This window comes from Cyphellophora europaea, assembly GCF_000365145.1.
Source record: "Cyphellophora europaea CBS 101466 unplaced genomic scaffold supercont1.6, whole genome shotgun sequence".
Classification (NCBI taxonomy): domain Eukaryota; kingdom Fungi; phylum Ascomycota; class Eurotiomycetes; order Chaetothyriales; family Cyphellophoraceae; genus Cyphellophora; species Cyphellophora europaea.
In genome coordinates this window covers 1,094,974-1,122,370 of record NW_008481812.1, presented here as the reverse complement: position 1 = coordinate 1,122,370, position 27,397 = coordinate 1,094,974, and the positions used below count along the sequence as shown (strand labels likewise).

At 53.7% G+C, this 27,397-nt stretch overlaps 14 protein-coding genes across 14 annotated transcripts; 7 read left to right on the top strand and 7 right to left on the bottom strand.

Annotated features, from left to right (window-relative positions):
• Positions 1–292: 292 nt before the first annotated feature.
• Positions 293–2,182, bottom strand: HMPREF1541_06646 (uncharacterized protein; the record flags this gene model as incomplete). The annotated part of the gene is made up of 3 exons (XM_008720976.1): positions 293–537; positions 672–1,608; positions 1,703–2,182. 3 exons carry the CDS (start codon positions 2,180–2,182, stop codon positions 293–295), a joined length of 1,662 nt encoding a protein of 553 aa, XP_008719198.1.
• Positions 2,183–2,824: 642 nt separating this feature from the next.
• HMPREF1541_06645 (uncharacterized protein) lies at positions 2,825–4,065 on the bottom strand (the record flags this gene model as incomplete). Its single annotated transcript, XM_008720975.1, has 3 exons — positions 2,825–3,292; positions 3,342–3,658; positions 3,750–4,065. 3 exons carry the CDS (start codon positions 4,063–4,065, stop codon positions 2,825–2,827), a joined length of 1,101 nt encoding a protein of 366 aa, XP_008719197.1.
• Positions 4,066–4,918: 853 nt separating this feature from the next.
• Positions 4,919–5,825, top strand: HMPREF1541_06644 (uncharacterized protein; the record flags this gene model as incomplete). Its single annotated transcript, XM_008720974.1, has 2 exons — positions 4,919–4,981; positions 5,064–5,825. 2 exons carry the CDS (start codon positions 4,919–4,921, stop codon positions 5,823–5,825), a joined length of 825 nt encoding a protein of 274 aa, XP_008719196.1.
• A 1,604-nt stretch (positions 5,826–7,429) lies between these two features.
• On the top strand, positions 7,430–8,119 carry HMPREF1541_06643 (uncharacterized protein; the record flags this gene model as incomplete). The annotated part of the gene is made up of 1 exon (XM_008720973.1): positions 7,430–8,119. One exon carries the CDS (start codon positions 7,430–7,432, stop codon positions 8,117–8,119), a length of 690 nt encoding a protein of 229 aa, XP_008719195.1.
• A 322-nt stretch (positions 8,120–8,441) lies between these two features.
• HMPREF1541_06642 (uncharacterized protein) lies at positions 8,442–9,089 on the top strand (the record flags this gene model as incomplete). The annotated part of the gene is made up of 1 exon (XM_008720972.1): positions 8,442–9,089. The coding sequence occupies one exon, from the start codon at positions 8,442–8,444 to the stop codon at positions 9,087–9,089; it is 648 nt and encodes a 215-aa protein (XP_008719194.1).
• Positions 9,090–11,625: 2,536 nt separating this feature from the next.
• Positions 11,626–13,107, bottom strand: HMPREF1541_06641 (uncharacterized protein; the record flags this gene model as incomplete). Its single annotated transcript, XM_008720971.1, has 1 exon — positions 11,626–13,107. The coding sequence occupies one exon, from the start codon at positions 13,105–13,107 to the stop codon at positions 11,626–11,628; it is 1,482 nt and encodes a 493-aa protein (XP_008719193.1).
• An 852-nt stretch (positions 13,108–13,959) lies between these two features.
• HMPREF1541_06640 (uncharacterized protein) lies at positions 13,960–16,292 on the bottom strand (the record flags this gene model as incomplete). Its single annotated transcript, XM_008720970.1, has 2 exons — positions 13,960–16,011; positions 16,062–16,292. 2 exons carry the CDS (start codon positions 16,290–16,292, stop codon positions 13,960–13,962), a joined length of 2,283 nt encoding a protein of 760 aa, XP_008719192.1.
• A 251-nt stretch (positions 16,293–16,543) lies between these two features.
• On the bottom strand, positions 16,544–18,535 carry HMPREF1541_06639 (uncharacterized protein; the record flags this gene model as incomplete). Its single annotated transcript, XM_008720969.1, has 1 exon — positions 16,544–18,535. One exon carries the CDS (start codon positions 18,533–18,535, stop codon positions 16,544–16,546), a length of 1,992 nt encoding a protein of 663 aa, XP_008719191.1.
• A 244-nt stretch (positions 18,536–18,779) lies between these two features.
• Positions 18,780–20,039, top strand: HMPREF1541_06638 (uncharacterized protein; the record flags this gene model as incomplete). The annotated part of the gene is made up of 2 exons (XM_008720968.1): positions 18,780–19,755; positions 19,801–20,039. 2 exons carry the CDS (start codon positions 18,780–18,782, stop codon positions 20,037–20,039), a joined length of 1,215 nt encoding a protein of 404 aa, XP_008719190.1.
• A 54-nt stretch (positions 20,040–20,093) lies between these two features.
• HMPREF1541_06637 (uncharacterized protein) lies at positions 20,094–20,753 on the bottom strand (the record flags this gene model as incomplete). Its single annotated transcript, XM_008720967.1, has 1 exon — positions 20,094–20,753. The coding sequence occupies one exon, from the start codon at positions 20,751–20,753 to the stop codon at positions 20,094–20,096; it is 660 nt and encodes a 219-aa protein (XP_008719189.1).
• An 822-nt stretch (positions 20,754–21,575) lies between these two features.
• On the top strand, positions 21,576–23,235 carry HMPREF1541_06636 (uncharacterized protein; the record flags this gene model as incomplete). Its single annotated transcript, XM_008720966.1, has 4 exons — positions 21,576–21,789; positions 21,838–22,267; positions 22,318–22,862; positions 22,913–23,235. 4 exons carry the CDS (start codon positions 21,576–21,578, stop codon positions 23,233–23,235), a joined length of 1,512 nt encoding a protein of 503 aa, XP_008719188.1.
• Positions 23,236–23,745: 510 nt separating this feature from the next.
• On the top strand, positions 23,746–24,165 carry HMPREF1541_06635 (uncharacterized protein; the record flags this gene model as incomplete). Its single annotated transcript, XM_008720965.1, has 1 exon — positions 23,746–24,165. One exon carries the CDS (start codon positions 23,746–23,748, stop codon positions 24,163–24,165), a length of 420 nt encoding a protein of 139 aa, XP_008719187.1.
• A 441-nt stretch (positions 24,166–24,606) lies between these two features.
• Positions 24,607–25,191, bottom strand: HMPREF1541_06634 (uncharacterized protein; the record flags this gene model as incomplete). Its single annotated transcript, XM_008720964.1, has 1 exon — positions 24,607–25,191. One exon carries the CDS (start codon positions 25,189–25,191, stop codon positions 24,607–24,609), a length of 585 nt encoding a protein of 194 aa, XP_008719186.1.
• Positions 25,192–25,616: 425 nt separating this feature from the next.
• On the top strand, positions 25,617–27,314 carry HMPREF1541_06633 (threonine ammonia-lyase, biosynthetic; the record flags this gene model as incomplete). The annotated part of the gene is made up of 1 exon (XM_008720963.1): positions 25,617–27,314. The coding sequence occupies one exon, from the start codon at positions 25,617–25,619 to the stop codon at positions 27,312–27,314; it is 1,698 nt and encodes a 565-aa protein (XP_008719185.1).
• Between the last annotated feature and the right edge of the window lie 83 nt (positions 27,315–27,397).

Here is a 27,397-nt window from a genome sequence, read left to right as displayed (position 1 = left end):
AGTACGAGCCGCATTAGCCTGCCTCGTTTGTAATACGTAGGGGAGCCTAACACGCACGCTGCGGTGTGGAAAGTCCGCATCAGGCAAGAATCTCACAAAGCTTTTCAAGGACATTAGCACGCCTGCCAACTACAGCAGAAATTTTGCTCCTGGTTTCGGAGAACCCATACCTGCTCTCCGGGGAGCGCAACATCATCAAGCGAGTCAACCGTGGGGCCCTCGTCAAGCTCATCGTACTGCAAACAGGGATGCCGTTCTATTCTCTATGCTCTATTCACATCCACACCTCACTTCACGCAGGCTTATAGCGACTCTTGGCCCGAATTTTCTCGCCATAGATGTAAAACAGGATCGGCACCGGCGCAAAGGCTGCGCACAGGAACGCCAGCAGACTCGTCGCCCAGGCCACCCCCAAGCCATGGTACATGTCCCACGTGAAGAGCGGAAAGGCTGCTCCAGCGATGCTCCTGATAAATGTGTTCACGGCAATCGCAGAATTACTGTAGAAGCCATAGCAATCGATGATGTAGTTGACACCTGGAAGTTTTGGTTAGCTCTATACTGGGACATCGAGAACACATGCAAGCATCAGGTTGGGCAATGTAGAGAAAACCCCGGTATAAGGTCAATCCCCGCCCGGGACATCTTTCGTGGAGGAAAGAAGCACTCACCCTGCCAAAACGTCACCAGCATCCCCATCCCAATGAGCGCACTACTCAACACCTGCGGCACCCACGTAATATTCGGATTACTCGTCCAGGCAAACCAAAACAGCCCGACGGGCAGCGCCACCGCCCCGACGATCATGGGCGGCAGCCGCTCCTCTGGCATCGCGCGCCCATGCTTGAGAAACGCCCGCGTGAAGTTGGTGCGCGTCGAGTACGCAATCATGCCGGCGCCCATGGCGATGCCGACGATGAAGCTCGCAAAGGGCAGGCTGGCGACGCCGATGTTCCAGCCGCGCTCTTCGTGGAAGGTGACGGGGTAGGCGGCGAAGAGCAGATACAGCACGCCGTACAGGAAGCTCATGTACGCGGTCATGAGCGAGAGGATCGGTTCTTGGACCAGCATGACGAAGGGCCGCACCAGGTACACGGTGATGAGCCGGTGTGCGTCCAACGGCGTCTCCTCTATGGGAGCGTGTAACGCCCAGTGGCGCGTTTGGTAGCGCAGCCGCTTCGCTTTCGCGAGCAGGATGCTCTGTGCGGAGGTCTCGGGAATGCAGAAGAGGCCGATGATGCCGAACAGCGCTGTCATGATGAGTGTGATCCAAGAGGTCCAGCGCCAGCCGAGATGGGACTGCGTCACGAAGCCGCCGATGATGGGGCCGGCGACGGGACCGGTGAACGCACCGGCGGCGAAAATGCAGATGGCGTATGCGCGAGGAATGGGGTCCCAGATGTCGGAAAGGGCGCCACCGACGATCGCCAAAGGTGCAGACGCGAAAAATCCCCCGAAGAAGCGACCCAGCATGATGGTTTCGACGTTGCGGGCCACGGCAACGGGGACATTGAAGATGCCGAAGAGGGCGTAGCCGACGAACAGCGGGATTCGTCGGCCATAGGCTTCACTCGCAGGGCCGAAAATGATCGGTCCGAACACAAAGCCCTGGTGTTTGTCAGAGCGGGCACACGGTAGCCAGTGGGCGCGAAGAAGCTGGTTGAGTGTGGTGACAGCGGCTTGTTGAGGACAGGGAACGTACCAGGAGGAATAGCGACACGCCGAGGGTTGACACCACACGCGAGATGCCGTATTCTTGTGACACAGGCTCGACAGCCACGCTGAAAATGCTACTACTGAACGTTACGACGAACGTCATCCAGCCCATCGACGCCGTAATCGCCCACTTCTTCGCGTTGGAGAAATTCTTCGGGTTCTCAGCATCATCTGGCCCATCGAAGTCGACAATGTCGTTGGGATAATTGTACTGGCCCTGTCCCGCATGTGGCCGACTGCTCTTGACCGACACAGCCTTCTCAATACCATCGCCTTCCGGGAGTGGTGGCGTCTCCGCATCTTTCTCCTCGAGAACCTCGGGCGTCGTGGTGTTGGTGTTGGACGACTCCCTCGAAAGCTGCGTGTTGACATCACCGCTACGATTCCGAGGTTGCTCACCCGCCTGTGACACCACGCCTGTCGTGCGCGGATCTGCCCGCGGTGAGGTGCTTGAGTGCAGCTCCATGTTTTAAAAAGGTCGCAGACAGCCGACGTGTGGAAGAAATCATCTTTGGAGAAAGCACGGGCGAGTTACTAACAATAATAAGTGCCTGTTTACCGAGCCCGCTTTCTTCGTTAGCTCCGAGATGGGCCTCGAGATCACCGCGAAGGAGTGCGCGGTGGAGGTGCCGATTCACGGCTTAGACCGGCTAGAGCGGCACGGATTGCATCTCCGAGGTTTGGGGTAAGAGATGAGGCGCAAGAGCTTGAACACGGAACTTTTGCTACAATTGGTCTGAAGAATCTGGGGTGTGAAGCTCACGGACATGAGCTCCCAATGGGTATGTTGCGCAGGCTGGGGCAAACGCAACTGGGAATTGCTCCGAGTAGATGTACGTTTTGGTCGCCGCATCGTACATGGGCATAGTAATAAGTCCGTGCCTTACAATTGTAATCAGTGCCATTTGTAAATAGAGTGATCACGAGTCAGGATGTCTGAATGACCACATCTTGAGTAAGGCGTCTTTACGTGTGTTTAGGGTGGTTTCTACAGAATGCGTTCGCCTTGACCCACAGGGTGCTGCCCTATATCCTGGGTAGCGAACCAAAGTTGGTGCAAGCGACAGTGGGCAAGACGAGGTCTCCTGTCAAATTCTTACTAGATCTTTCAGCTCACTTTGAGAACTGCTCTACCAGCAAGCTTCCCAGCAATCATCAGCTCGCAATACTTGTCGACATCGTCCAATGTTCCTTTGGTCAGGATCGGATGAACCAGACCTCGTGCCGTGAAGTCAAGTGCTTCGTCGACATCCTTGAGCGTACCAGTAACACTGCCAACAATATTGAGACGTTTCAGACATAGCTGAATGGGAGGTGCTCCAGCCAGAACGGAAGAGTCTTTGGGAAGCCCAACAGCAACGACAGTTCCGCCAGGTCGCAAAAGGTTTGGCGCAGAGGCATATGCCTCCTTTGTCGCAGCAGTAACGATAACGCCGTGGGCGCCGTACGTTGTGATACGAGTCACCTCTGCGGCAATATCTGAGGTCGTTGTAAAGTCAATAAACTCTTCGGCTCCTAGCTTCTTGCAAAGCTCTGCCTTCTCCGGGCCGCCGTCGATGGCGATTACCCGCATGCCCTTCTGGAGTTAGCAGTCGGAATACGAACTGTGCAATAGCTCTTCTCACCATGGCTTTTGCGTACTGGACTGCAAAGTGGCCCAGCCCGCCACCGGCTCCCGGCAACACGATCCATTGACCTGGTTTTACGGCGCTTCTCTTGCAAGCTGTGTACGCCGTAACGCCGCCGCACATGATCGGGCCGGCCTCTTCATCCTTGACCCCGTCCGGAAGCCTGGTGGTATAGCGCCCGTCACTGATGGCATACTGCTGAAATGTTCCAGCGGCAGTGAAGCCGGCGTTGAGCTGCTTGGGACAGTGCAGTTCGTCCGTGCCGTTTGTGCAGAACTCGCACTCGCCGCATCTGTTCACGTTAGTCTCCGGCTCTCGACCCAATCCACAAATCGAAGTCCGACATACGTGCTCCAGACCTGCAAGGATTAGCAAATGTTCTCGGTGTTGTAGATGGGAGGCAACTTGCCCATTTGATACCTGCACGGTCACCAACCTTCCACTTATGTTGCATATTATCTCCTACAGCGACCACGACACCAGCCCCTTCGTGACCTGCGATGCCCTTTGTGGCATCTTGCATTGCGACTCCAAAGGCCGCCCATTCATCGTGAAGCAGAGACTTGTCCGAGGCGCAGAGGCCAGTCCAGTTGATCTTGATGAGGATTTGGTGAGGCTCGGGCATTTGGACCTCAACGTCCTTGCACGGAGCCTTCGCATCGCTGCCGCTGCCAACCTTCACGGCGGCTCTCTGCTGCTTTGGAACGTCAACAGAGCCCATCTTGGATGTGGAGATTAAAGAAGTAAAGAGCTATTCGGTCAGATCTGGCATAGAATGCTTGGTGCACAGAATTTGAATGCGGCATGGTCGGATATGCACCTTCTTTTATAGACATATTGCCCCGGGTTACTTCGTCCGTTACCCCTCCATCAATTCCCCTGGTTTCTCAAGGTCGGGCTCTACGAGAAGCGCGTCGGTCCAGAGGGATGCAAGGCGGGGTATGTCTGGGGCTATGCGGCTCCGCACTTCTGTGCCAGCCGCACTTGATTCATTGGAACAGACCCGCCATCTTGAACCTGTATCCTGTAACATGCCAAGAGAGGGCTCAGATGGGTCTGTACTGACTCGTGCCATGAGGTACTTGGGCCGCCCTTGCCGACAGGCTTGCACACGGGAAGCTTCAGGGTGCTGGCCGGTGTCCCAGGTGGGGATCAAGTGCGGAATCCGAGCGCCGTTGAGAAGTCTTCAGCAGGTGCTTTTTTGGGGCTGTAGTTCGCTTCCATCTACCAAAACTTGGGTGTATGTGCTCCGCCAGAGCTGCGGCCGTGTCATCGGCTTGTATGGCTTCAGAATGGTGGACAACAGCTACAAGGGTGTTGGGAGGTGCGAGCAGAAGCCGGTGCATGTCTCAAATCAGGAAAGTTAGCCGAGTCCCGTACTTTCTCGCCCGAACCTCGGGGTATGATGTTATCATCCCACCCTCCACTCTGCATTCGTGCTTGTACCTAGTCCGACGCACCCTCAGTTGCCCAAGATGGTACTTGCTGTACGTCAAAGCTCCTGGCTGCGCTCCGAGAAGTCCCGCTGACACGAACTGCTTCAGGCAATTGGCCAGATATGCTCAACGAGCAGCATGGTGTCAAACCTGACGCAGTGTCAGCTGCTTGCAAGAAAAGCTATCGCTGCCGGAGCAAAGGTGAGTTGTGAAATACCTTCGAACGGGCTTTTTGGAGGGTTCTGGGTCGTTCCTCCCTGTTCTCACCTTTGATCCACCGTAGGCTCTTTTCCTTCCTGAGGCGAGCGATTATCTTGCGACTTCGGCGCCGGAGTCGGTATCTCTTTGCCAACCTGCGAGCACGTCTCCATTCGTCCTCGGACTCCAAAAAACCGCAAAGGAGAACGCTTTGCATATCAATGTCGGTATCCATGAACCAACGGAACCCCCTTCGGAAAGGATCCGTAACACTGTCATCTGGATCAATCATGCAGGCGACATAACCCATCGGTATCAAAAAATACACATGTTCGACATTGATCTGAGACCTGATGGTCCCTATATTAAAGAGAGCAATAGCTCCGAACCAGGCAGCGAGATCGTCAGACCTTACGGGACTCTAAAAGAAATGGGCAACATCGGCAGTCTAATCTGCTTCGATGTGAGGTTTCCCGAACCTGCACTTGCCCTTCATCGAATGGGAGCGCATGTCTTATTGTACCCATCGGCTTTTACTGTTCCAACAGGCAAGTTGCACTGGGAAATCTTACTACGATCTCGTGCTATTGAGACCCAGAGTTGGGTCTTAGCGGCTGCACAATGCGGACGTCATAATGCCAAGCGCGTCAGCTATGGCGATACTATTGCCATCGACCCAAATGGTAAAGTCGTTGGGAGGCTTTCCCGAGTAGAGAACTTAGAGGCAGAGCAAGAGAGCTCAAGAGAACCCGAACTGCTGACCGTCGATGTCGACCTCGATCAAGTCACATCAGTGAGGAAAGGTATTCCCTTACTTCGACGGACCGATGTTTATCCAGAAATCTAGCATGGTTAGTGTTACAATCACATCCGGCCACTTACACCCACTCCCGCTACTACTGGCGGTCCACCTGTCATGACCTTGAGCATCGAGTCATCAGCCTCTCACTAAATGGCATAGGTTGACTTCGTGAACTCGGTACATCTTCATTGAACGGACTACTTCTGTGCGACGTCTTTCTTAATCTTGGACCATTCGGCACGCCGTGCGATCCCTCGAAGCCCCCTTAAGAGGTAAGGCGATGGTCCGGGCTTTCTTTGGTTCGTGGCAAGAGTGATGCTAGTCACCGACATGCATCTTACACATCACATCGCACCAGAGACTGTTAGCTTGATCCTTCTTGGATCTCGGAACATGGCTGTCTTCCCTCAATCTATTGGACTGCCAAGACTTTTACTGCCTGAAGTCAGATTAGAGCTTGGCATCAGCCAGAAGGTCTGGCTGAACAGATCTTTTGTTACTCTTTCGTGGCCAAAGTACCACGGAATCGAACTAGCCAAAAGACTATAGGTACATTGACGAAGCATCACTCCGTACTTTGGAGGTATGCAAAAGTCCCTGGAACATTCCGGGCAAGCTGCACTAGCTTGGCTAGGTAATCCCTGTCCTCTACCCCGCAGTACGTGCCTGTGCAGCCTGATGAGTCGAGAAGCACATGTGAGTCAAATAGCCACGCCTCTCATATTCCTCAGTCCATATTGTAAGCCTGCTTCTCTCCTGTCCGCCCTCTTGTGAAGCCAGTGAAGCAATCCGCAAGACGAGATGCCCTCACTGTTGGACCTGCCAACAGAAGTCCGCCTCCAAATCTGGAGCAACATCCTGCCTGACGACGTCGGCGTATCCATGGACGAATATAAGGCACGGACGAGGGTGGTATTCTCACCAGTCGGCAAGCCTATAGTCCTTCATCGCGTCGCCTATGCTACCACAACGGCTGCTTCGCTGAGAGTTCTGAACCGCCAAATCTATGCCGAAATTCTGTCTATGCCGCCTCCAATTCTTTGCGTACAAATCCAGAAAAGGGCTGTTCACCTGACGATCGATAGGTGCGGCCCATTGATCAGGCGGTCACTTCGGCGTATCAAAATCCTGGAAACCAGCGATCCCGACACGGCACAATGCCTTGTGCGCTATTTCAGAGATGTGAAGATCATGGAGATGGGCCAGGTCGTACCGTATGTGGCTGTTGCACAGGAGAAGTCGGTGACTTTTGCCGTCAGTCGGCCATATTCTAATGCTCTCAATATATCTGGTCCCAAATCGACTCGGGACAGACGATGTTGCGATACTCGGGACCGCATGTACGCATGGATCGAAGAGGAACCAGACTACAGTGATGGCGACCACAGCAGCATAGATACCGAGGTTGAGACTGACGGCGAAAGCCCTGCAGAGACCTGGGAGCTACTAGACAATAGTGCATGACTCATGGAGGCGAGGCAACAAGGCGAAACCGACATTCATTCGTACATACAGTACCCCGCTTTCAGGACCCTAAAGCGTATCTTCTCCCCGGTTAGCCTCACATATCCTAATACAGTATATCTCATCTGTCTTACCATTACCCGCTTCCGCCTCTAGACTGTCATTAGAACCGCCGTCGCCCGATTATGCCTGAGCTTCTCAACCTGCTGACGCTTCCTCTTGAGATCCGTCTGACGATATGGCGCTACGCTATCCCACCCTACGCCGAAGCTGATTGCTGCGAGGAAGGCTCTCTGTCGTCTTACCGCCGCATCCATTCCAACATATGGTACCGATCACCTGTCCTTCCAGCTTTCAAGTACCCACAGCCCCGCACTCCACTACGTCTCATCAACCGCCAGGCCAACACCGAGATCAAGTCCAGCATTCCACTCCCACCCCTGATTGGACGGGCATGCGACTTCATGTGCCTCCGTCGGGCCCTCAACATCATTTCCAATCGCTCATCGTCAGCCAATGAGCTAGAGCTCGCACACTTCGCTGCCATCAAGGTCACGAGCGAGCGCATCAACCTCTTCCGGCCTCTCTACTCGACTTCCGGCGAGGAGACGGGCTACACGGTCTCGCTCAGAAGCAGCGAGGCGGACAACAACGCTCGTGTCCAACGCCTTGCTCAGAGCTTTGTGAATGAGCTGCAGTATCATTTTGGCGAGGCGCGTTTGGCACACTCACAGTCGAGTGACGCTGCAAACTCGCCGTTTTCCGTCGAGGTGGAGATGCTCTTTGAAGTCGGAGACTCCTCGCTCCACTGGGCAGAATCAAACCGAGGAGGGGACTCATGTTGTGCAGTCGCTATGGGGGAGTTGTATGACTGAGAGTATGACCGGTACGCGCTGCATTGCTTGACATCCATCAATGTCACCTCAAGAGCGTAGCTATAAATGATCCCAGCACCTCTCAGTGGGCCGCTTCCCAGGTAAGGTACAGCCCCACGACCCCGATTCTCACACGCCTGACGCTACACAAATTGCAAATACATCTACAGCAAGATTATCAAATTCCTGTCAACATCACCTCAGACGAAGCACCATGTGCTTGACATTGGAAATGTTGTTCAGGGGTCGCTGCTTTTCCTGTAACACCGGCGACGCGGAGTCTTATGGCAGCGTCGATATCTGCCGCGGCTCTAAAAACGGTATGCCTCAGCGCAGCTGCCCCTATCAAAGCCACCCAGATGTCTGGGCATACAAAGTCTCGAATGATAGCAAGGGCTTTATGCAGATCGAATGTGAAACATGCCTCGAGCCACTTCTACGCAACGGCATCTACAGTGACGAAACTGTATGGAGGCGGCTCCTCCAGTCGTTTGTCCCACTCGCGAGATTGGTCGAGGTCTATGGTCTGAGGAGCCCAAGTCCCTCACCTCCGCCCATCCGCCATGGCAGTCGTCTCTCCAGTCGCGCTGCATCCAGTACCACATCCTCCGCCCGGGAGTCGTCTAGTGACAGTGGCTACGCGGCGGAAAGCACTATCTCGTCCGATAATATGGAATCTATGCTCAGCGGAGATTCTCTTGAATCAAAGAGCGGTATTGAAGGAGACGACTTTCAGCGACCCGACTGGATGATACATCCAGAAAGGAGGAGGTTCACAGGAGTGCCTGGTAGCCGTGAGGAGCGCAGCCACGAACTGCCGCGGCAGCACAAGCGACGCCGAGACATCATGGAGGTTGATTCTGCCAGCGATGAGGAAAGTTCTACGGAGCCACAAGCAAGCGGTGGCCATGGTGAGGGAGATCAGTGGTTCCACGGACAGTACGGCAACAAGCGTTCGCGTACAGGTTAGGTAGCTACGCCACAAGTTGATAATGGTGATCGAGAGCCGGCCCATACAGGTCACATATCTAGCGAGCTGCGAGAGACATTTACAACTAGCATAAGCTGTGTAACGACCCGTGAATGGACAATGATGAAATATGTACTGAGAATGGCATAGTCTCTATCCTTCCAAGGGTTTCAAAGCTGCTCGTACGTTGCCTAAAGTCTGGCCTCAGGCGAGACCATTCAAAACTGAGCATCACCTCGTAATCCTACCCCCTTAATCATCCTAGCCATGTCATTTGCGTTGTACCATCTTCTCGAGCATGTCTCCCATTTCCTTCCCCATCCTCTCGCGCTTATATTGCTCTCGAGACTGCTGAGTTTCTGCTGGATGCCAAAGTCCGTAACAAGAGCGCATCGTACAGTTCAGTCACTGATTCTGGCCAGGGTTTCCGAGCTACCTACTGGACATCGTCCGTAAAGCGTGACCATGACACTCAAGCTGGAACAACGTCTCTGTGGAATTCCCGGCAGAACAATGAATGAATGCAGCACTACAATGCCAGCGATTACATCCACGGAACCCAATCATCGAGGGCGAACAAGAACCTATGCCATTCAGATCTAGGCTTGACTCCCCTGCAGACGACTTGCGTTTGACTGATCTATGATGACCAGACTGTAAACAACTCCTCTCTCTGGAGGCTATAAAGCAGTACACCCGTCGCCTGCTGCCTTCTAGAACCATAACAGCCCAGCTTCTTCGCCAGATCCTCCGCTCCAGTTCCCTCAGACAGTTTAGCCTTTGACCCAACACAACTTCCATTACATTCAAACCCATTTTTACGACAGAGCAACATTAATATCCTTTCTCGCCATGTGTAAAAGACAACACTTCCGCAGCGTTGGCTGGTGTCCCAAATGCAAAGCACAAGGCCACGTCGACCACACCTTCACCTACTGCAGACGCCCTCTCAATTCCAACAAATGTCCCACGCTTGAGGGAGGAGGTCAGCGTGTGGAAGAAGACATCAACTTGTCCACTGGTCGTGAGGGCTACATGCTTGTTCCCTGTAACACATGCGTACAAGACATGGAGCGCAGGGGCATAGGACCCTATTCCGACGATGGGCATCTTCATAAACTGCTGGCCGTGGCAGCGTCTGGCAGAGCACAGGCCCAGAGGCAGAGCGAGGCTTCCCGTGCCGACACTACTGATTCTTCAGTAGCTGGTCCGCAGAGGAGTGACACATCAGCGGCAGTGTCGGCTATACCTGGGAGTCGGTTCGGGCCATCGGAAGTCTCGACGATATCCCGTACAGAGACGTCAGCCACCAGTCGAACTCAGGGTGTTGAGTCCGATGATGACTCGGATGACAGTAATAACTCTGACGGGGAGTGTGCAGCTGCCAGCCTCGGTCTCGCAGGTGAGCCATGAGAGTACTAGCACTGAAGGGGGAGTGCGGCTGCCACCTTCAATCTCTCGAGTGAACCATGAGAGCGTCAGCGAGGAAGATGTCAGCAGCCATGCGGCCGAGCCGCCAAGATATCGATCGCCTGGCCCATCACCTGAAGACAGTGAAATGGCGAGGCAACACAGACATCAAGACCTAGATGAGCGAGAGAGCCGGCTCCGTGAACGGGAAGCTAGGCATGAACAATGGCTGAATGAACGCTACATCAATCCTAGGCCGCGGTCTCCAGACCATGGTACGGACAACGTCGACTGGAGGGCGGTGGACCGTTATTATGACGAAATCAGAGCGCGAGATCGTCCGCCCTCTGGCTTCCGCTACGTCCAAGGCCTGCCACCAAGACGACGCGGAGGCCGATCGGGTGGCCATTAGAGTCAGAGTGGTTGGTGCTCTTCAAGGGTCGGAAGGCAATGATAGAGCATACCCAGGGAGGTCATGGTGAGATTCTGCGATGGAATGACAGATAATGTAGATTACTAGCTGAGCTCTAGCTGATGTTGGGGAAGATCCCGACAACTCTCTCTAATGTAAACGAGTTTGAAATGAGACGAAGCTTCTAAGACCGACAAAAGCTCCAGATTGAATTGATACAAGCTTGATACTCAATGTCCGTGAGTTGCCATGGGCCCGACGTGGTGAGAACAAAGACACGAACTCTGAGTGGTCAGGGTCCTGGTTTCTTAAACTTCGGCGACTCATCTTGTATCAAGTTTGACTTTATGAACACAAGCGGTCTCGGTAGTTGGAAAGCTTGACTCAGAGATATCACCGGGGCCTTCTTTCTGAAAGACCCTTGTTGAAGCCTCACGAGGCCTTTGAGACAGCTTCAAGCATTCTTCAATGCAGCATTTAGCTTCGATCAGTATCGCGTCGGGCAAAGTTAAATACAATTCTGAGCCAATGATTATGAATTCTAACGTTCATATATTGCAATTGCAAAGTCCGTCTATCACGGTGACAATGTCAATACCCTTACTATACACACATAACGTGTCTGAGTCTGCAGAGCCCATGAATCTAACACACCTCCAGATCCTACGCACATTGTGTACGTCTTCCTTAGCCCACCAAGATCTCATCAAGACCTTACCAGTGATTAGCCTCGCCAGGCGACTCCTCCGGCTTAGCACAAGCCGAACACTTCTCCCAAGCCTCGAGATCCTCGTCGCGTCTCCCATCGCTCTCCCTCAATCTCTCCATCTCCCGGCGTCTCAAGATCCAGAACCGCTCCGCCCCTTCCTCGAGCTGCAGCAACTTCAGCAGTCCCTCATGGGTAGCCCTCGTCTCGAGTTCGTCACTCTGCTGGCTGTGAGCCATGCGCTCGGCGGCACGGATGAAGGCGGTGTAGAACTGCATCGTGTAGGCAATGACCTCGGGATCCACGCTGCCGGCTGGCTGGCGGAACTCGATCGTGCGCGGGCCGTTGGTTCTGTCGATGAGTTCCCAGCGTAGGATCTTGTTCTTTTCGCCGTCGGGGGCCCAAGAGTCTTGATTGTAGCGCTCGAATTCAGCGTCGCTAGTGGCCATCGCGGTAGATGCGCTGGAGTCGACGCGGCCAACAGGCGACGATGTGGCCCAGGAAGACCCGGCTTCGGATACGTCTGTGGGAGCTGGAGTGGCGCCCCCAGACTCTCCATGATAATCGTGCTTTCGAAGCCAGTCATGGTCATAGCGTGGGTCGTCGGGTACCCATGGCGTGGGTGGTGAAGGAGTGGGCCCAGGAACAGATTCATCACCCCAATGGTTGTTATTCTCCGCCGTCTCGGGTCCGTTGTCTCCGGCGCCCCATATGTCCAACCCTGCGAGTGGTCGAAATTCATCGTCGAGGGGAAACCTGGAACCCATCAAGGACGCGAGAGCTCGATGGGTCCGTGTTGCAAATACCCTGCACTTAATCTCTTGTATGTCAACATGACCATGGCAGGAGTGCTCATCATTCTGGAAGCTGATGCGGTTGCTTCTGGCGTATATACTGGCCTTAGTGCAGGGATAAGGCGTCCTACTCCAGTGATGTAGCTCATTCACTATGGGCTCGTAAGTGAACGTGATAAGAGCTAGATGCTGTAAGACGGATAGAGGGATCACACCGTCCTTGAGTCCAAAATGGATGTGTAGTCCACAGTCGTCCTCGACCCAGGAGCCGTATCCAGCTTGTACAGGGTTTCTAGGTACCAGGGTCCCGATGTATTTCTTGATCTCGAGAAAGCTGTCCTGTTCCTGGAGAGCAACTTGAACGGACAGTACGGGTAGTGGTTTCGAAACTACCTCCACTGATCCAACGGAAAGTCTACCATCGTCTAGGAACCCGAACTTCTTCTCCTCCGCCTTGACATTTTCGTCGGATGTTTGTAAACTGCCATCATTGACGACCTTCCAAGTGTTGTAGTCAGTTTTGTTCATGGTGACGTCTGCGGACAGCTCAAGGCCAGCTTCCTTGAATCGGGCCTCCAGATAGTACAGCAGATTAGTCGATTTTAACGTGCCATCGTTCGGAAGTAGGGCTACGATGTGAGCCTCGACTTCTATGCCATTAAGAAGGTCGATAGGAGTAGGTGTTGGCAAGATCATGGCTAAACAGATCTGTCAGTAAATCGCAACGATAGATTTAGCAGAGCTGTGAGTTCGTAAGCGTCTTCTGAACGTGTTATTGGTGTAGCCTTTGGGACTCCTTTGACCGACAGCACGGACTCGATATTTGAATCTCGAGGCAGATCATGCATTATATACATTTCACAAAGAGCATTTGTCGAAGGTACTCCCACGAACAACGAACTCATTGTCACATCTAGACATGCACGACTCGTGGTACACAATACATCCTATGACCAATAAAAGGCAGCAGTGGGAACAACAGGTACTCTCTGTGGGGTGGAAATTGAGTATCAGCCGGGTATAAACTTTCAGGCATCACTACGAGAATCGCCCATATCATCGGCGGCCTTGGACAGTACCATTAATCTGCAAACCATACACGCCCAGACTTCAAACTTATGTACACATCTCTGCAAACGTATTGCAGTCCACACAACAGGGAATTTGTGCCGACGTCGGGAGCTGCTCCATACTGAACTCGCAAGAGGTTGTACGGCACTCAAAAATCGAAAGAGGCCGGTTGCCTAAGGCAGCCGCTTGTGGATATGCGATTGCCTAAAGAGGCGGACATTGCTTGGCACCAAGGACAAATCACTTCCGCTCCGCAGTGAAGATTGGGTGTGACAGTTTCTCCAGACGAGTACAGCAAGAACAGCAAGCAGTGAACACTCAGATCGGAATCATTTCTACGAAGGGAACTGCATAGCATACACTGGTCGCACCGGTCGCGCCAGGACCTTAGGGACCGTACTCGCGGCGTCCGCCGAGAGATTTCTTGCACTCCATACTTTTCTTTCCGTTTGTACAATGATACCTTTGCCTGACGACTTACTCGACACGCAAGCACTGTAGCCGCGCTTCTGCCTCAATAACATCTAGCGCCTGTCGCACCTCAAGCACCTTTCGCATGTCGCCCAGAAGATCCTGGCTGAGAATCTTACCCCACCCCTTCAAGCCATTGAGCTCACGAGCTGCACCGTCGATATTGCCTTCTTCCAACATAGTCTCTGTGCGCGTGAGAATGCTTTCCACGTCAACGCCCTGTGGTTGTCCGTGCTTCTTGAACATTACGTTCGAGAGCACGAAGCTCGCGGCATGGGACGCGATGCCCGCATCCTCAGGCAGCAGGGAGGCTTTGCGGACCTCAGATGCAACGCGGCGGAAACGATCGACCAACTGAGGCTGCGAAGGGATACCCTTTTGATAAGCAGAGGGGTTGATCGAGGCGATAGCAGCATCCACGATCGGGTCTCCGTCAGCGACAAGCTTGAGAGCGGCCATCTCACGGACGAATGGCTGGGGCTTTGTCTCGTTGTAAGTCGAGGCGGCGAGCGCAGTGCGAACACTGTCGACTGCTACTTGCAGTTTCTGCGTTGCAAGATTGGAGTCGATGATGCCGTTCCAGTTTGAGGTGAGCTGGGTCAGGTCATCAACGTTGGTGGACAGGTCGGTGAGCTTGGACAGACGACCGCCGCGTTCCTGCTCCACGAGAGACTGGATCTCAGAGACAAATCCACGCTTCAGCTCAATGGCTTGCTCGGCAAGTTGGTTCTTGAGGCGCTGCTCAGCAACGGCATTACTGCGCTCGACTTCATTCTTCAGTCGCTCATCGTACGCCTGGGCCAATTTCGCGCGCTCACTCTCGAAATCGTCACGAAAGCGAGCTTCATCCTCACGCTGAGCCGTTTCTATACGCTGAAGAAGTTGCTTGGCACCTTCATCGAACTCCTTATGCATTTGGGCCACACGCTCTTCCGCAGCGGTGCGCTCCGCGTCGCGCAGAGTACTAATCTTACTGGCAACGGCTGCGAGCGAGTCCTTTGCTTTGGTCATTGGAGATGAGAGCTTGTTGGCGGCGTCCCCCTGATCGGCGTTTACAACAGTGATCAAATCGTTCAAGATCTTGACTAGCTCCTGCACCACAGGTTCCTCGGCATTGGGCACTTGCAGCGGAGAGATCTGTGAGACAGGCGCGTTGACCGGTGGGCGAGGATCTGACTTGGGTGAAGGAGTTGCGGGGCTAGGATGAGTGGCCTCCGTCCCTTTCTCGGCAGGCTTGGGGGTTGTTGGTGCTTCAGGCTTTGTCTCCGGCTGCGATACCGGCTGGGAATCGGGCTTGGGCGCGTTCAAGCTCTCGGTCTTCCTGGATGGAGACTTGTCTTTGGCAGCCTGGGTAGCTTTGGCAACATCTTTCGGCGGACCTCCAGCTGGGGCAGCGGGATTCGGGTCTTTAGCAACGACGGCGCTCATATGTCGGCCTTTCTGGCTGACGTCGGAAGAGTCCTTGCCATCCTTCTCATCCACCGCTTTCCACGAAAGGCCAGACTTCCACGGGATTTTGATCTTCTCGTCATTTTCTGGAGTTGAACGTCCAGACTTATAATTGTTCAATCGTGCGTTGGGGAAGCGCTTTTGGAATGACCTCTCCTCAAACCATAGAACGACATCCTCGCCAAAGGGCACGTACTCGGTGAAGAAGTCGTGGAAATTATCAGATCTAAGGGCATAAAAGACCGCTCCACTGTAACCCAGAGCAGAGAGCACGATCAGCCACAGGAGGAATCTGAATGGGCGGAAGCGCTTCTTAGGGGCGGGAGTTGGGGGTGTCGGGGGTGGTGGCGGAGGGGGGGCGGCTGCACTTGTCGATCCAGTGGTGGTTGGCGGACTGGTCTGGACTTTCGCGACATCGGCTTGTGCTGAAGGCACCTTCTGTGCTGGCGGAATGGGCGTCGTTGACGAGGGGGTCGCGGGAGTTGCTGGAGCGGGAGCCGACGCGCCTGGTCCTCCCGGGCCTAGAGGAACGCCTGCTGTTGACTGACTACTTTTGAAAGAAGGGTCGGAGCTCAGGATCGAATCACTGCGTTCCGCATAGTTGCGCCGCTGCCAGCAATTAGTGCTCTGAACCAGAGGATGCATGGAAGGAGATGTACCTGAACCAGAGCCGGGCGCAGCAATTGTCTCCTGGCAGTCTGCCTAGCCAGACGCAGCACTATATGCTGCGCTACCATGTTGAAGCCAGGAAAGACACCTTGTAGAGCTTCCTTGAGCGCGATAACGAGTATCACAAGCAAATGTCTGAGCTCTTTTCGGGTTTGCAGATTGAGAGCTACAGATTCGGAAGGTTTAGCGACAGAGTAGTTCCTCAGCCTCGCGTCGGTCATGAGGCTGAGCTCCTCACGGAAACTACGGCATCGAACACAAAGAATCCGACATCGTCCGAACACTACAATGCTGGCTCTGACACAATTCAGCACGAGGGCAAGTGTTCAAACATCGGTAGGGCAAAAGAGGCAAAGGGCCATGACGATCTTTCCGGGGACAAGTTGATCAAATGTATTTGGCCCTCGCATACCGGTATGCACTGACACGGCCTGCTCATCGCGTTGAGCAGGGCTTGCTCGTTCACCACCTATTATGCCCTCTCTATCTTCCTTCGCTTCTTCCTCAGCTTCGCGGCCTCAGCATCCTTCTTCTCGTTGGAGTGTTGCATCTTCTCAAACAACTTGCGCTTCTTATTGCTCATCATCAATTTGCGCCGCTCTGTCTCCTCATCCTCCTTGGCCTGCTTCACTTGTCGCGCCTTCTTCGCCTTTTCTAGCCGCTCCCTCTCCGGATCTGACTTCTTGGTAGACACAGGCTTGCCAGCTGCCTCAGCTGCAAGCTCTTGTTGATGGAGTAGCTCCGGGTCCTCGTCGCCGCTATCAGATTCTTCATCAAATCCTTCAAATCCATCTAACTCGGCTTCCTCTGCACTCTTGGACTCATCGTCTGTGTCTGCTACATCCATGCCACCTGCATCGACGACACTGTCATCTGACTCAGCACCGCCGTCATCTATGGCTCCCCCAGCGGCGTCCTGATCTTCGTCCTCGACTTCACCCACGTTATCCTCGTCGGTCTCCCCCTCAAGCTCTTGTTCCTCAAGTGTGGCGCGTGGATCGTACTGGCCCTGTGTAGGCTTCACCCATGGACTCAAATGAGGAGGCAAGGTCGCGCCAGGGGCATATGTATCTGTCCGAAGGATCGTACCCTCATTCACACAATCCCAGATCCACTGCGGCTGCACGTAGACGCGGCCAGGCATGATGTAGCCAGGTTTTATCGACCGCGATTGCTGTCCATTAGCGGTGCTGTCGCCTTGCACATTAGGTAGGGTTTCCACCGCAGCTGGTCGGTCAACGATCTGGTGCGTTATACGTGGATCAGCCTCATTTTGAGTGAAGGCTCCCTCGCCGAGGACTGCGTCCCAGCCTATGCGCTGGCAACCAAAGGCTCGCAGGAGAAATTCGATGGGATGCCGTGGGGCTTCTCTTGAAATAAAGACTGTGATGTTGCTGAACAGGCTTGCTGCCTGGTTCCCGCTCATACTGGGCTGTGGGAGAGATTCACCTTCGGGTGCAGCGACCTCGAACTTATCGATCGCTGCCTCTTCAGCAATGTCATCAACATCGTCGCTTTGAGCCTCCTCCGGTGCGTCTTCCTGCGCCGCGGCAGCCAGCTCCACTTGCGCCTGGACAGCAGCTGGATTGGTCTCAGCAGGGCCATTTGACAGACCTCCGTCAAGATTCTCGCCGTTCTCGATAGTTTTTGAAACATTACGGCCCTGTAGCGTAAAGGCGGCCAGCTCTGCTCCTCTTTCATCGCTGGTGGTATCAAATTTTGGCGGGTACACCAACCCAAGGCTTGTGTACAGTCTGAAGTTGACAAATCCAAGAAGTGTGCAATAGAACTCAACAAAGGTACCCATGATGCGGTAATCAACCTCGGCGCTGACTTGCTGCACGAAACGATAAGGCACCAGCCACATGATGTCCTGCCCTTGTATCGTAGCTTGGTAATATATACCCTTGATTGACAGAAACGACTTTCGAAGGGAATGTGATGTGATCAGATAGTGTTCGAACTCGTGACATAAACGCTGACACTTTGCTATGACCTTGGGGGGCGCGGTGCTGGTCGAAGGTAGGTTCGCGAATAGAAAAAGCAGAGACAGAGCGTCGTCCAAATCTCTTAGCGCATCGACAAAGGTAGGATATCTTTCTCTCACGATATGATCTAGCTTGATCTTGGGCGTCCGCTCTTTCTCCATGCGCGCAGCGTCTTGTACTTCATTGCGACCGAGTGACCGAGCGATCTTTTTGGAGAGCGCTTTTTGATCTCGAAATTTGGCTAGCAGAGGTTCATGGAGAAGATATTGGATGTCTTTGGTGTAGTAGAACGTTGTTGAGTGCGTCGCAGATTTGTTGGCCTTCTTGATATTGCGTGGCTCGCGAGGGTATATGCCCTTGAAGATGCATAATCGTCTGAAGTCGGGTAATGATATCTGGAGTTTCCGGACCGCCTGTGTTCTAGTGATGAAGTTCTTTGCCTGGCCCGCCTGACCTTTCTTCTGTCTCTTCGCCATATCGACCAGTGCTTTCTAGGAGGTTGTAAAGAAGATACAACGCCTGAAGTTCTTGCGGGGAAGAGCGACAGGAACTTTTTTCGAAAAGTTGTCGGCACGGTGATACCTTATCCCGTGCTCCAAGTCTTGGCATCAGCAACCTTGTTCACTCTCCTTTACCCGGCCTCCACTGTAAGGACAGACGTGTAGGACTTCTCGATAATGGCTTCTAGCATCAAACGGTAGCATCGGGAGCTCATTGAAGATGGCTGTGGGCAATAAGGCGCTGGGTGTCTTTGCTGGTGCCGCGGTCTTTCGCTTGGCCGTATTCTTCCTTTTTCCAAGCATCCCAGATCTTCTCAGCACACAGGTGGAACTGTCAACGCCAGTATCGAGCTTCAAGCGAGTGAAGGAAGGACTCTTCCTCTACGAACGCGGTGTCTCACCATATGATGGAGGGTTATTCCATCAGGCACCCTTACTTTTAACCATCTTCGGACTCTTCCCACCTTCTCTGGTGTTCACTGCCTTGGATATCGTTAGCGCCACAGCCTTGAAAACGCTTGCGGACAATGTTCGACTAGCCTCACCACGCTTCAAACCTCTCGACGGCAACGTCATTGCAGCGGCATACCTTTTCAATCCCTTCACCATTTTCTCATGCTTCGGCTGTTCCACAAGCGTTCTTACCAATACCGCCATAATACAATCCGTGCTTAGCGCACATCAAGGCAATGGCCTACAATCCATGCTGGCACTGGCATTTGGAGCATATTTGAACATGTACCCAGCCTTGCTCCTGCCGCCGATCCTACTGTTCCTATTCCAGTCTTCCGGCGTGAAGCAGCCAGATACACGGACGGTCGTCGTGAACCTTGGTTACTTCACGGGTGCTCTGGCAGCATTGATGGCCAGCACTGTGCTGATTACCGGCAGCATCTGGGATTTTGTACGGTCATGCTATGGGTTTCAGCTGACCGTCACGGATCTGACCCCGAACATTGGCCTGTGGTGGTACTTCTTCATCGAGATGTTTGATCCCTTCCGGGAATTCTTCATCGGGGTCTTCTGGCTGCATATGGCAGGCTACGTTGGTGGGATGACCATCCGTCTGCATAAGGAGCCACTGTTCGTCATCACTAGTCTGCTGGGACTGTTTGCTATCTTCAAGCCCTATCCCAATATTGCGGATGTGGCGGTGTATTTCGGCTTCCTTCCGATGTACCAACACATAATTCCATGTGAGTTTGCCCAGAGCCTATCATGACTCTGACTGATTTTTGCAGTGACAAGATACACCTTTATCGCTGCCGCGGTCATTCTGTACTCAGTATTGTTGGGTCCAGCCTTCTACTACCTGTGGATTTATGCAGGGTCTGGAAACGCCAACTTCTTTTTTGCCATCACGCTAGTTTGGAGTCTGGGCCTCGCCATTCTTGTTGGCGATACGTTGTTCGCCGTACTAAGAGACGAATGGGAGATCGAGAGGCCGGAAATGAAAGGGAAAGACGTCCGACGAGTCTAGACCACAGGTTTAGAACCACCGACTGAAGGGCATTGAGCCTACGAACCATCCCTGTCACCCCGTTGGATCCTTGAGAATCTTTGACAGGATCACATACGTTGGCTCCTTCATAACGCCACCGCGCAACTGTCGCGCAGGAGGCGAAAACTCGTCTGTGGAATAGCCGAGCCGATCATACCAGCTAGTGGCGCGCTCATTCGACTTGAACACTGTCAACATGGCCTTCTCGACCCCAATATTGGCGCCAATGGTCTCCACCACACTCATCAAGCGCCTTCCAAGACCCTTTCCCTGTGAGGACGGGTCAAAATGGATCTCATAGATGTAGATCACTTCATAGCCGTCCTCATACGTAATCATGAATGAAATGAAGCCAATGAGCGGGGATTGGTGGTCCTTGTCGCGTTGAGACCGATCGAAAAGCAAGATGTACCTCAAGTCCGGCAGTCTCATCTCCCTGCGCTTTTTGGTACGTGACCATCCTGTCTCAGAGTTGCGGTAGTCTTCCGCGCTAGTCTGTTCAACTAGATCGAGGCATGCATTCAGCTGTGCAGCCGTCAAACTCTGAGCGTCGGCTCGCTGAACCAATACATTCTGTGACCCCGTCAAGGAGGTAGCGGTTTCGAGATCTTGGAGGTCATTCTCGGGGTAGTATCTTGCGAACAGCTGCTGCGCATTGAGTCTATTGGTTGATTCCACCAACTTCTGCGCCATGTCTTGTCAAATTGAGACTACCCCAGGAAGATTGGGGGAAGTAAAGGGAGCTGGGGAAATAGGATCGGTGTGCGGCCCCGAAGGCCGCCGTCCCCGGTCGGTCTGGTTGCCTTGCAGCAGACTAAGCCTTACTCGGAATCGGTTGCAGCTTGACTCGAAATCGTCGTCTTTTGAACCGGACTTCCTCGATTTTCCGCACCTGGAGAGTCAAGCCCTACGCCGCCACTGCTCAGGTACGATACAGCTCTCAATCAACTTCAAGCGGCTGTCTGGAAGACAACGCCCATGTTGATGTTGTGAGTGTTGCGAGTAACCTTCTCCTCATTCAAGACCTTGTTCGCTTCCCGGACATGACCCATATACATACACCAACAGCTTGGCCCCCGGACGGCAATGGCCTTCTTGAGGTATGTCAACTCCACTTTTCAGTCCTGCTATGGCATCTGGGTCAGTCCCCGACCCTACTTGCGGCCAGCCAAGTACAGTTGACGACTTGGCCTCCATTGTACCGAAGCAAGACTTCCTTGTCCAGGGGCAAGACCATCCCTTTTTCCAATGAAGTTGGCACCCCGCCTGCCATGATCTCGCGAGCTAGGTTCTAGGCTCTGAGCTTCGGCCGCCACGATCCTTGACATGCATCTAGCAGTCTTGGAACCACGCTTGCCACCAGGAATTTGGAGTCTTACCCTCGGTTCTCCATGGGGTAGTCATGGCACCACGTGCGAGGTGCTGTGGATGATCCGGGGCAGTCTCGAGTATAAAGTACACGCCTTGCGAGAGCGCAAGATGCTCAAGTGAACACACAAGTCGACTGTTCACACCATGGCTATCGACGTCAAGACCAAAAGCGATGCTCAGGTCTCATACCATGAGGACCCTAGCTCAAATGTGCTGGAGAAGGGTGATAGCATTTCAGACAATTCCGACTTTCAGGATGATCCCGAAAGAGCGAAAAGAATCCTCAGAGCTGTCGATATCAGACTAGTACCGGTGCTGACCCTCTTATATTTGATCAGTTTCCTCGACAGGTCAAACAGTACGTCGGCTCCCTTGCTGATGATTGCGGCATGCTAATAATCAACAGTCGGCAATGCACGAGTCGCCGGCCTGGACACCGACCTTGGCCTCAACGACAAGCAGTATAACATGGCACTGACGATCTTCTTCTTCCCTTACGCCCTATTTGAAGTACCCAGCAACATTGTCCTCAAGCTATTGACGCCCAGAAAATGGCTCACGACAATCACGCTTACTTGGGGCACTGTCCTGACACTGATGGGCATTGTCCAGGGATACAGAGGTCTTCTTGCCGCGCGTTTCTTCCTTGGTGTTGCAGAAGCCGGTTTTTTCCCAGCTGCCACCTATATTCTGACAACGTTTTACCCCAAATACGAGCTGCAGAAGAGATTGGCGGTGTTCTACAGTTCAGCGGCTCTCGCCGGCGCTTTCAGCGGTCTGCTTGCATTTGCCTTGCAGAAGATGGATGGCATCGGTGGGCTTGCGGGATGGCGGTGGTGAGCTTGTTTCCGTGGTTTTGCTTGTTTATACACTAACCTGCGATCAGGATCTTCATCATGGAAGGCATCGTTACTGTGGTTATTGGTGCTCTGATCCCCTTCATACTCATCGACAGTCCAGCCACACAGAAGTTTCTCTCGCCAGACGACACCAAATTTTACCTTCGTCGCCTGGAACACGACAACAAGACTGGGTCCAAGGATCAAGATCAATTCAAATGGAAGTACGTTACGTCGGCTCTTTTGGACTGGAAGATCTACCTATCGACACTCATTTTCTGGGGCAACTCGGTCGTCATCTACTCGTTTGTCTTCACTCTGCCGACTGCCATCAAAGATATGGGGTATACTCGCGAGCAGGCGCAACTACTCACGATTCCCATCTATACCTTTTCTTGCTTGACCATATTGGTTGTGGCGTACTATGCCGACAAGGCAGCACGGAGATTTGAATTCATCTGTTATCCGTTCATCCTCTGTGCGGTTTGTTTCATCGCTCTCATCGCTGTTCCGAAGACTCACTCGCCTGGTATCCGCTACGGGTTGCTCTTCGGCGTAGCTGCTGGGTTCTATGCTCCGCTATGCGGCATAGGTACGTCTCACCCATTCCCACATCTCACGCTCGTACTAACATTGTTCCAGTTGCTTGGAACGCCAACAACCTTGCTGGCTCTTGGAAGCGCAGTGTAGGCATGGCCCTCCAGATTACCATAGGCAACCTAGGAGGTCTCGTTGGAAGCAATATCTATATGAAGGCCGAGGCGCCATACTACTGGACTGGCTATGGGGTGTCATTGGCAGTTCTCACCATCGCTATCATCTGCTCGGTGGTCATGCTGTTCGCCCTCAAGCGCATCAACAAGAAACGAGAAGCCATGAGCGAGGAGGAAGTACGGGCTAAGTACACTGACGAACAGCTCACTGAGCTCGGCGACAAGAGCCCGCTGTTCAGATACACCTTGTAAGACGTCTGTTCCTGGGAAGTGGTCTATCAAAGTGAAGCTGGTTGTCCGCAACCCGCCAGTGACAGCTAGGCAGTCACCAGTCACTTCCCATTATTATAGCTCTTCAGAGAAATTGCGATTGCAAAATGCCACGAATCCAATTATTACGATATCATCCTTCCCATGTGCTCCCCAAGTTCTTCGACCGTACTACTACAGGAAGGCATTCATCTCCGATTCGTAGCGAGTTAATGTTTTCGTCAGACGCAACATTTTCAACACTCCAGACAACCCCGGCTGCAGCGCCGAGTCCGGTGGCTTCATCTCGGAACCTCTTCTCGTGGTCGATTCCCCGCCATTCTTGCTACATCCACAACCTGCTGCCGAGTTGTCTCCGCTAGCCGACTCGAAATCTTGTTCTCTCAATCTCGACCGCCACACCCACATTGTAGTCCGGTCTCACCCACCCACAACTCCGCAGACCAGTCAACCAACCGACTCGCACCATACCTGCCTCTCTTTCGAGACTACATGCGCTCCGTCCTCCGACGGCTGCCTCCGTCCACCACAACCGCGCCAAGGACCACCCCCAGACAATATCCTTTCATACCCATCACCACACCGCCGTCAACACGCACAACTTCCTCCACAAGCACCACCAAGCCCGTCCGTAAACACTCCCGCCAGACTTCCAGCGCCAAACCTGCCCTCTCGCTCGAGCACTTTCTTGTCCGGCAACGCGTAGTCTCGCTCTATCGCAACATCATCCGCGCCCTACATGCCCTTCCGAGGGACTCGGCGCAGCGTCATGAGCTGAGGGATTACGCAAGGACCGAGTTCGAGCGACACCGCGCTGTCAGTGATGTGGGCAAGATTCGATACCTGGTCAGTACGGGCAAGACTGAGCTGGATGGGATGAGGCGGTATCTGGGCGAGATGGGTGGGCGGTAGACCACCTAGCTGTTCGCAAGAGAACCTGGTCGATGTGTTGGGAGCACTACCTTTGGGGCATCACTTCCACCTGTAAGGTTTGGTGGCGGCAAGAGGAGAGCCCATACTGGTACCTCTAGTGGTAGGCGGCATGCCGGCTTTTGGACGGAGTCACAGAAGCCTCCGTGACCGTGCAATTCCGGAACAGCGTGCGAAGAAATGAGGTTGGCGAGACATGATGGGGCCGCCACCAAGGCGGCTCAAACGTCCGTTGGGCGAAGCAGATGCGAAGACGCGTTACTTATAGAGGCACCTGAAGCTTTCGTACAATCGCATGTGAAGGGGAGCAGCAATTTTTCCCATAGACTTTTGTACACCAAAGGCAGCCAGAACTATTGGGGTGCCTCCATATAATAGCCGTAGTTGCGATCCTCTGACTATTCTTCAATTGCGCCTCATCTTCTACGCCCTCCTCCAAGCTTCAGTCGTCCTCTCTAACCACCATTGCCGCCTTCCCTCTCTCACGCTCTTCGCCGCAAATCTTCCCTCGATCTTCTCTTTTGCATCCGTAGCCCTCATTCCGGCCTCCCGTGACGACCTCTCGATCCTCTCCCGCCACTCCCTCTCCTCGGTATCTCGCGCCTCCAACTCACGCAGCCACTTCTCTTTCTTCTCCAGCGCCTTCTTCTCCTCCAGCTTCTCGTCAAACGCCTTCCGCTTCATCCGCTCGTCCTTGTAAAAGAACGATCCCGCGACAATGGCAGCCAAGGTAAAGCCCTGGGCGTAGATACGCGCGCGGAACATCTTGTTGGTGCGGGTGGGGTTGCCGGCGCGGATCGATTTGCTGGCTTGGTACAGAGCGTAGCAGGTGGCGAGACATCCCAACGGTATGAGGGGCTCTTGCCGGATCTTGCGGAATAGCTTTTGGGAGCGGGATTCTTCGAAGAAATCCTCGCCCAGGGAGGAGGGGACGGGGCCGCTGGTGAGAGGGCGCTCGGCGGGAGGTGCGGCCGCTGGGTTGGCAGGCAAGGACTTTTGGTCGGACATTGTTGTGGTGGATTAAGATAGGTGAGAGTCCGGAGAGGGCTGCGCAATGTAGATTTGAAACCGCAAGCCTGTGCTCGAGTGTGTTCTTCAAAGGCTAAGTCCTTCTAGTTGCGGCGAGTGGTGACGTTCTCGAGGAACGTAAGCATCCAGGTCAAGATTGAAGACCCGTGAGCTAGGGGTTCCGCCGTTTGCTTTCAATACCTGCAGGCAGCTATGACAAGGCCCTTGCAAGAAGTCCGAAAGGGTCAAGCCGGTGGGTGGGTCGAGAGCGAGCTGCACCTCATGTGAGCGTTGGCGGCATGCTCGATATCGCGGGGCAAAGTTATTCCGGACCGTCCAAAAGTTGCGGGAGGACCTGCACTGAAGACCTTGAGCTGCGAGGAGCTTGCTTTACTCTACTACACGGCAATCGCACACCCGGCACAATGTCGCTACCCGACGGCGAGCCACATGTCAACGGTTCAAGCCCACCCTCCACCCCGAAACGTGGCCTATCACTTACCGAGTACGCCGCAAACCCTACACCGCGAAACGGTCGCAGCACCCCCACCGTCAAATATGACGTTCCTCCAGACCTACTACTTCCTAACGGATACCCGGACTACCTGAGACTGATATTGAGCTCACGGGTGTACGATGTGGTCACAGAGTCTCCATTATCACATGCAGTCAATCTGTCTAATCGGCTAGAATGCAAGGTGTGGCTCAAGCGGGAGGATCTTCTCCCAGTGTTCTCGTTCAAGCTCCGGGGTGCCTACAACAGGATGGCAAACCTACCAGACAGCAAGAGATGGAAAGGCGTCATTGCTTGCTCCGCCGGCAATCATGCTCAAGGAGTAGCATACTCCGCAAGGCATCTCAAGCTCCCCGCAACTATTGTCATGCCCCAGGGCACGCCGGCTATCAAGCACAAAAATGTGAGCAGACTCGGTGGTAACGTGGTGCTACATGGCCAGGACTTCGACTCGGCTAAGGCGCACTGTCTTGAGTTGGAGAAGCAACATGGCTTGACGAATATTCCGCCCTTTGACGATCCCTATGTCATTGCTGGTCAAGGAACCATTGGCGTGGAACTCCTCAGGCAGACCTCCATGCACAAGCTAAAGGCCATCTTCTGCTGTGTAGGTGGTGGAGGCCTCATTGCTGGCATTGGCGCGTACGTCAAGCGGATAGCTCCCCATGTCAAGATCATCGGCGTCGAGGCCAGCGACGCGAACGCACTGGTGCAGTCATTGAAAGCAGGCAAACGAGTGATGCTCGAAGAAGTTGGGTTATTCGCCGATGGCGCCGCAGTGAAGACCGTGGGTGAAGAAACGTTCAGGATATGCCAAGAGGTGGTGGATGAAGTTGTACAGGTGAGCACTGACGAGATTTGTGCGGCAATCAAGGACGTCTTTGAGGATACTAGGTCTATCCTCGAACCTGCCGGAGCCCTCTCGCTGGCTGGCCTGAAGAAGTGGGTAACTCAAAATCCTTCTGCGGATACGAGCCGAGAGCTCGTGGCGGTGGCCAGCGGCGCGAACATGAATTTCGATCGCTTGCGCTTTGTCGCAGAGCGTGCGACCTTGGGTGAGCAGAAGGAGGCTCTACTCACTGTGTCCATCCCGGAGAAGCCTGGCGCGTTCGCGCACCTAGTTGAGGCTGTCCTCCCACAAGCTGTTACCGAATTCAGCTACAGATATGCTACCTCCTCCCAAGCCAACGTCATGATGGGTATCTCAGTTGCCTCGGCAGCTACGAGAGATGACGAACTTGAGGCTCTCTTCACCCGGCTCGCTACCGAAGGCATGGTAGCACATGACGTCTCGGGGGATGAACTGACGAAAACACATATCCGCTACTTCATGGGTGGACGCTCGAGTGCACCGGATGAGCGGCTCTTCATGTTCAATTTCCCAGAACGCCCGGGCGCTCTATTCAAGTTCCTGCACCTGATGCGGCCCGGTCAGAACATCTCCCTCTTCCAATACCGCAACGTCGGCGGCGATATTGCCAAGATCCTGGTCGGCATACAGTGCCCAGGTAGCGAGAGGGACGATCTGAACTCATTCTTGAAAGAGATTGGATATCCCTATTCGGAGTGCACCGACAGCGCAGTTTATAAGACCTTCTTGAGGGACTAGCGAGCACATCAACAGTTGAAACGATGATACCCGGTTTGGAGTCTGGAATGTTGGACTTACTCGTCCGGCTAGTGCTGTAGAAA